The sequence below is a fragment of the Perognathus longimembris genome, chromosome 19 (genome assembly GCF_023159225.1).
Source record: "Perognathus longimembris pacificus isolate PPM17 chromosome 19, ASM2315922v1, whole genome shotgun sequence".
NCBI classification, from domain to species: domain Eukaryota; kingdom Metazoa; phylum Chordata; class Mammalia; order Rodentia; family Heteromyidae; genus Perognathus; species Perognathus longimembris.
The window spans coordinates 42366305-42374525 of record NC_063179.1 but is presented as its reverse complement, the minus strand read 5'-3'; the positions used below and the strand labels follow the sequence as shown (position 1 = coordinate 42374525).

Below are 8221 nucleotides of genomic sequence, written 5' to 3'. Positions count from 1 at the left end.
CCCGGGAAGGCGGAAGCTGGCCTGCTGGGCGGCCCCGGAAGCCCCGCCCCGGAAGCGTCCGCGCCCCCGCCGCGGGCCACGCGGTGTCGGTGTGGACCGGGCCTTCCGCCGCGCCCCTCGTGAGGACCGAGGGGAAGACGGTGAGGCTCCCGTAGGCCGTTCCGTTCCTCCGGGCGGGCGGAGGAGGCGCTGAGGCCGAGGCGGGAGCCCGGCGTCCACCCCGCGGACGATGGAAGACCGCCCGGTCCCGCTGGACCTCCCCGAGGTGCTGCGCAGGCAGCTGGAGGACGACTGCTACAGCGTCAACCGCAGGAAGCGGCTCGTCCGCCTCCCCTGCCCCACCAACGTCCTCACCATCCTGGAGTCGTACGTGAGGCACTTCGCCATCAACATGGCCGCCCCCGCCAGCCCGGGGCCTCGCCGCGCCCCGGCCCCGGCCCCCGAGGGCGCGCCCGACCTCCCCGCCGAAAGGAACGTGGACCTGTGCAAGGAGATGGCGGACGGGCTGAGGATCGCCTTCGACTCCATGCTCCCGCGGGTGCTGCTCTACCCCCACGAGCAGGCCCAGTACGGGAGGCTGACCTCGTCCGACCTCTTCCTCCCCGAGAGAGAGCGCGGGGCCAACAGCAGCCCCGGCCCGGGGGAGCCCTCTCCCAGCCCGCCCCAGCTGAATCCCCTCACGCCGCCGCCCCCCGGGGAGAGCGAGCCGGCCGCCCCCCGGAGGCGCCGGGCCGAGCCCGAGCCGCCCCCGCCGCCGCCGCCGCCATCGTCGTCGTCGCGGCCCCTGCGACGGTCCGCGCGCCGCCGCCCCGCCAGCCCGGACCGGCTGTCCCAGGACAGCGCCTCGCCCCCGCCCAAGCGCCGGCCGCAGGACTCGCCCTGCATGCCCAGGCTGTTTCTGCACCTGGAGAAGACCACGCCGGTGCGCGGTGGCTCACCCGACCCCGTCCCCCCGACTCCCAGTAGGGAAGAAGAGGCTGCCCTGTTGGCTGGTCTCGAAGGAGGAGGCAGAACCACCGAAACCAGCAAGGTCCTCTCGTGGAAGCTCGTGCCGGACAGCTACCCCCCAGCCGACCAGCCACCGCCGCCCTCTTCCATTTACGGAGCACAGCATCTGCTGCGATTGTTTGTAAAGCTACCGGAGATCCTCGGGAAGATGTCCCTCTCAGAGAGGAACCTGAAGGCCCTACTGAAACACCTGGATCTCTTCCTGAGATTCTTGGCGGAATACCGCGATGACTTGTTCCCAGAGTCGGCCTATGTCGCTGCTTGTGAGGTGCACCACAGCACCAGAAATCCCAAGGCAGTAGTGTAGTAAAGTTCTGATAGTTCCTGGAGAACAGCTGTTCTTTCTGGTTTTGTGCCCTGGCTTCCAGGTGAAGAACTAATGGTGATCCTTCTTTCGGGAGAGGACACACATGGATGGTCCCCCCTGTGGAGGCCCTGGCAGAGGCAGGCTTGGGCTTGGTTATTTGACTTGCCCACATACTGTTAAGTAATTGCCGTTAAGAATTACTTCCTGGGTTCCGGAACTCCGAGATAACACTTGGTGCTGCGTAGGCCAACTGTGGTGGCAAGAAAAGAACAGTTGTGCTTATAGTGAACTGTTTAGGAAAGTGTAGCTAGGTTAGGCTGGTTTTGGTAAATGTTGGTTGTTAGTGAGAACCACACTGTTAATTATTTATTAGCATTAAAATGTTTTTTTGCGAACTTTTTGAGTGATGAAGCTGAGCAACTCTGGTAAACCAATTTTAGTTTGTACTTGGAAAGCCCAAGATGGTCTCAAAAATATTTTAGAGGGAATTGATATCTAAAGAAATCTGCTGGGCTGGGAATATGGCAAGAGTGCTTGTCTACTATACATGAAGCCCTAGGTTTCACTCCTCAGCACCATATATATATATATATATATATATATGAGAAATCTGCTTTATCTTTGCTTGCAACAATTCCCTCTTTGTGAAACAGTTTTTGGGGATCTAAGGATAGTACGGCTTATCTTGTTTTAGACTTTACAGTTTTACTTTGTTGTGTAATATTGCAAGTTGTTGTGTTTGGTGATCTAAATAAAGCATCTTGTTTTGAAGAAGAAAAAGGTAATCTTGTGGGTAATAAGACAAAGCAAAACTCTTTAGGGCAAAGATTGGTAGTAGGATATCATTGTACTTTCGCTTGAATGTTGACCGCTTTTGGAGAACTCTCTTTTCTGGAGGAGTTCAACTATTCATTTAAAAATAATCCTCTTCTGTAGCACTGAGATTGAACTCAAGGCTTTCAATTTGTTAGGCTTTTGTTGTATCTCTTGAGCATGGCTTGGGCCATAAAATGCCTATTTACTCTTCTCATGTAGCTAGGATTACAAGTATGACCAGCTTTAAATAATTCTTAAACATAGTCTAGTTAACGTTTGAGGAGTAGGTTTTCTGAGGTTTTTTTTATTGTTTGGTATTAGTAGGAGCTCCAAACTTAGGGTCTCAAACTTGCTAGGCTGGTGCTTTACTTGCAAAGCCACACCTTCAGCCCTGCTTTTTTTTTTGTCAGCCATGGGCTTGAACTCAGGGCCTGGGTGCTGTCCCTAAGGTCTTTTGCTCAAGGCTAGCACTCTACCCCTTTGAGCCACAGCATCACTTCTAGATTTTTAGTAGTTAATTGCAGATGAGTCTCCTCAGCTTTCTTGCCTGGGCCGGCTTTAAACTTTGCTCCTCAGATCTCAGCCTCCTGAGTAGCTTGGATTACAGGTGTGATCCACTAGTGCCCAGCCTCAGCCCTGCTTTTTGATGGTTATTTTTAGGCTAGGGTCTTGGGTCCCATCCAGACATATGCCTGCACCTTGATCTACCTAATGACTTAAGGCTTCTCCTTTAGTTGCTGGATCACAGGCTGAGCCCCAGTATGCAGCTTCTCTTAATGGGGATGAATTCTTAAAAGACTTTTCTATCTGGGATGGTCTGGCACCAAATTCCTTCCAGTCTCAGCTTCCTATTCATTGTAGGATGACAAACACATGCTACTGCACACAGCTATGGGTTGAGAAAAGTCTTGCACACTTTTCTGCCCAGGCTGAGCTTGAACTGTCATCCTCTCATTTTCAGCCTTTCAAGTAGTTAGAATTACAGGTGTGAACCCTTACCATCCTGCTGGGTTCTGAGGTTATAATCGTAACAGAACAGAAAGGAAATCCACTAAAAATTTCAGTGTTGTTATCCTACAAGTTTAACCTGTTTATTGATGGCAGGATTAGCATCTTCCCTGTGTTTAATGCTCATAAGCAGTGCTTTTCTTTTATAGTCTTTACATGTCATGAGCTGTTTTTGTGCCTCTTTCAAGAGACCTTGGCTTTCTAGACCTTGGCTTATTCTTAGAATTTTTAGTGCTGACCACAGTGCAGAAGGAAGGGAACTCCCAAGAAGGGAGGATCTGAATATATCTAAGAAGGGAGTACTGGCTGAGGGCATGAAGTTTCCCAGCTACTAGGAGCAAATATGACCTAGATCATAGGAGGAGAGGTGGCTGGTGGGGGGCGGGATAGGGATTCATGTAGATACACAGTTCAAAAGAAAGCTCCAGTGGCTAATTGATGACACAGTTGATGAAAGATGTTGGTTTTGCAGTAGGCAAATGTACTACCCTGAGCTCCATTCCCACACTCCTAGTTCTTTTCTAATGGTGCACTGGTCAAAATAACTCAGTTTTGCACTTGGAAGCACATTGATATTTGAGAGACACAGAAAATGACTTGAGAAAGGGACATTAGGCTTTCCTCAGTGCTTAGTATTGAGTTAATACTATGAAGAATCAAAGGCCCAAGTTTTATCTATTGCTCAGCTGGCATTGAATGTGTGGAGCACAGCCAAGGTTAAAGGGTCACCTACTTGTCCAAGTTAAGATTGTCTTTCTTTGGTGTCTCTTGATGTGGAATATCAGTGAAAAACTTACATAGCATGTGATAAAGCTATTAATCTCAGTGGAATTTGTAGTTGCACAATTTACATTTTTCTGCAATATTTTTTGAAATGTAATAATACTAATTCTGCCTTTATGTTGTACTTAAAGGGAGTTTCAATATAGAGTGTGATGTTAATACTGTAAAGTAAAATGGGAGTTTTATCTAGTAGGTACATTTTTAAAAGAAAGAACTTGTATAGTACTTTCCTAGGGATTACATTAGGATATCATTTTGTATTAACTATTGTCACTTTGCTAGAATGTGAAAAATAGCCTGAGATTTTTTTTTTTTTTTGCTAACTGTGCCTATGTTTAGATTTGTTTGTAAGCTTTTCAAGGGCAAGACATTATATATATATATATATATATATATATATATATTGACATATTTATGGTCTTTGTATTTGCTAAGATGATTTAAAAAAATAAACAATTTGAAGTTGAAGTCCTTGTAACCATTGTAGCATATAATACATAATGGAAAAGAAAAACTTTTGGTTTTTAATTTCTAAAAATTAATGCTTGGCATATGTCCTCACGTTTGTGTAGACCCCATGAAACCAATGAGGGGTGGATTTCCATAGTAGTTTTGGGACTGTTTTACCAGTGAAGCCATTTGACGATCAGATGCTCATCTTTTTATTCTTCAGAGCTCTTATCTGCTTCTCCTTTCTATTCAGTGTTCTTCTATTCAGTGATTCTATGACCCATCCAGTTTCTCATCCAGAAACCAAGCATCCCTTCCCGTCCTTACATTCTCCGCTATAGCTAGTCTATAGCTAGGTCAGCACATCTCGTCCATTTTGCCTTGTAAATGTCTCCCGAATTTATCTTTGACCTTCCTATGACGTAGGAAGTATGACATATTATAGGGTATGGGACAAGTTTCCATTCTTGTCTTCCATGGCCACCCTGTACATTTCTTAGAAAGTCTAGAGGTCTTTGTAGCTCTCACAAGTACATCTTTCTTTTACATGTCTATTTCTTCTGCCTCAAATGCCCACCATTTCAGGATCTACTTGGCAAATCCATCATCTACCTTGGTGATTCTCAACAGAAATTCTCAATTGTTGTACTGGGGTGGGACAATTCATTCAGTATTGATCTGGCACTGTCGGACTCTTTAACATCCTTAGTTCCTGGATGTTGAATGCCAGTAGTAACTCCATCCTTCCACTTCTCTTTCATCACCCCAGCAACCATTAGGAGAACTACAAAAGCTGCTATCCCCATTTCCTAATCTTTTCTGAGTAGCAGTGAACTCAGTACAGTTTTGTTGTTGTTGTTGTTGGTGGTGGTCCTGGGACTTGAACTCTGGGCCTGGGTGCTGTTCCTGAGCTCTTCAGCTCAACGCTAGCTAGCACTCTACTACTTTGAGTCACAGTGCTACTTCTGGTTTTCTGGTGGTTAATTGGAGATCAGAATCTCATGGACTTTCCTGCCCTGGCTGGCCTTGAACTGCGATCCTCAGATCTCAGCCTATTGAGTGGCTAGGATTACAGGCGTGAGCCACCAGTGCCTGGTTTAACTACATTCTTTAAGGCTTAGCATAGGTTTCATTTGGGCCATGCTTGGTACCTCAACTGTTCCCTGACTTAGGCATTTCTTTTCTTTTTTTTTTTTTTCTTTTGGTGTCCATCCTGGGGCTTAAGCTCAGGGCCTGGGCATTGTCCTTAAGCTTTTTTTTTTTTTTTTTTTTTTTTTTTTTTTCTCTCAAGGGTAGCATTCTACTACTTGAGTCACAACTCCACTTGTGGCTCTTTGGTGGTTAAGTGGAGATCAAGAGTCTCATGGGTTTTCTTGCCTGGAATGGCTTCCTACTGTGATCCTCAAAGCTCAGCCTCCTGAGTAGCCAGGATGACAGGCTGAGACATGGGCACCCAGCTAGATTAGAGCAGTTCTGCCTGCCTGTCCTCACTAAACCACACTCACACCTGGTAGCTTCAGTAGTCTCCCCTCTCCCACTGGACTGGCAGTTCTTCCAGGACAGTCTTAATCTTTATATCCTCTTGATCAAGACACTTAGGAAATGTTCGTAGAGCAAACGAGTGTTTATATCATGGTTGGTGTTTGTTCTTTCACTTTTTTTTAACCTGTTTAACATGTATATCCTTCTTTTCAAATATGTTAAAAGGTAAAGGGAGAATTTTCACACCTATATTGTTTATTACCTTGTGCAAAATCTATTAGCAGTAATGAGTAACTGATAGTTTCTAAACTCATTTAGAAGTTGGTTGAGATGGATTGGAATGTACTATAAATGTCTGGAAATATAACAATGAAATTCCCCTTGTATAACTAACCTAAGCTAATAAAAATGCTAAAGTGTTTTGAAGGCTAATTTTCAGTTCTTTTCCATCTTTGCTTTTGCAAAGGTCATATTTCCAAATGTTAAAGCATTGTTCTAGGAATCTCCCCAGCTCTCCAGGTTTTACAACTTTTGTGTTATGGTCTGGAATTGGGCGCAGTAATTAGCTATTTCACTGTAAGCATTTCTGTTTTTATTGGTGGAAGGCAATGTTTTCCCATTTCTATAAGGACTGGATGACTCTTGGGTAAGAATAGGAGGGCAGGAGAGCTGTAGAACACCACCACAGCGTGCTGCCTGAGTACTGATAAAAGGCTTAGGGAGGGGTAGATGTCTCTCGAGTGATTAGATTTGTTAACTTTTGAACATGCTGGCTAGAAACGCCTCCAAATAGCCAAAGAAATTTCCATGTGACCCAACTGCTCTCTCTGCCCCAATTTTGTTTTCTCTGTGACCTCTTCAGCAGTTTTTGTGTTAGTCTTGTGAAAATACAACTTATAAGCTATTGCCCCACTCTAACTCCTTCTGCGGCTTCACTCTGTGCTGCTGAAGGGAATTCTAAGCCAGAAGAATAATCTTCCTCTGTGTGTCTCAAATAGTTATAGTAATCCTATGACTTCACAGAAGAAAGCCAGTTTCATGATTTATAGCAATCCTATGGTTGTTTTTTTCCCGTAAGTGGCATTCCCTGCCTAATTTGCTCACTTTTGCCTCCAAGATGGATAGATTGAAACTTTTTATATTCTGGTGTTGCTTTTTGTTGACTAATTGGAGATAAGAGTTTCTGGATTTGTCTGCTCAGGCTGGCTTTGAACCAGATCCCAGCCTCCAGAGCTGTTAAGATGATTAAGTGTGAGCCACTATTGCCTAATTCCAAATGTCTTTAGGTATTAAAAAATTAAAATTCGGGCTGGGGATATAGCCTAGTGGCAAGAGTGCCTGCCTCGGATACAAGAGGCCCTAGGTTCGATTCCCCAGCACCACATATACAGAAAATGGCCAGAAGTGGCGCTGTGGCTCAAGTGGTAGAGTGCTAGCCTTGAGCAAAAAGAAGCCAGGGACAGTGCTCAGGCCCTGAGTCCAAGGCCCAGGACTGGCCAAAAAAAAAAAAAAAAAAAAATTAAAATTCATTCTTAAACAATAAAGCTTTGCTAACCAGACAAAAATGTGACAAGCTGTATAAGTAATTCTAAAAATGTTTTAACTAATGACAACATCACTGGAAAATGCAACAAGAAAAAAGAAAAAGAAAACTAGCTTCTGGTAGAAATTGAAAAGGATGCATAAATTCTGGCAATTGTTGGTGCTGGGGGTGGCATAATTCATGCAGTATTGATCTGGTACTGTCGGACTCTCAACATCCTTAGTTCCTGAATGTTGAATGCCAGTCATAACTCCTCCTTCTCTTCCATCACCCCACCAACCATTAGGAGAACTACAAAAGCTGCTGCGTCTCCATTTCCCAATCTTTTCTGAGTTGCAATAAACCCACTATATTCTTTAAGGTTCAGTTTAGGCTTCATTTGGAAACCATGCCTGGTACCTCAACTGTTCGCTGACTTGGGCATTTCCTTTTTCCTTTTTTTTGTGCCCATTCTGAGGCTTGAACTCAGGGCATGGGCACTGTTTCTGAATGTTTTTGCTTATGGCTAGCATGCTACCATTTGAGTTACAGCTCCACTTCACCACATTTTTGGTAGTTAATTGGAGGTAAGGGTCTCACCGACTTTCCTTCCTGGAATGGCTTCCTACTGTAATCCTCAGATCTCAGTCTCATGAATAGCTAGGATTATAGGTGTGAACCAATGATGCTTGGCTATCCCATTTTCTTTCGTAAAATCCACTTAGTTCCCTTACATTTCAGAAATGGTTTTAAGTCATTTGCTACTGAAGTATACCCATTTTCTAATTGAGTTGTTGAGAGATACTTTGTCAGCTATGTAGTTGCAAGTATTTTTCATGTCTTTT

At 45.1% G+C, this 8221-nt stretch overlaps 1 protein-coding gene across 1 annotated transcript; it reads left to right on the top strand.

Annotated features, from left to right (window-relative positions):
* Positions 1-229: 229 nt before the first annotated feature.
* LOC125367697 (male-specific lethal 3 homolog) lies at positions 230-1480 on the top strand. Its single transcript, XM_048368398.1, has one exon. It carries the CDS (start codon positions 230-232, stop codon positions 1313-1315), a length of 1086 nt encoding a protein of 361 aa, XP_048224355.1. The 3' UTR covers positions 1316-1480.
* Positions 1481-8221: the final 6741 nt, after the last annotated feature.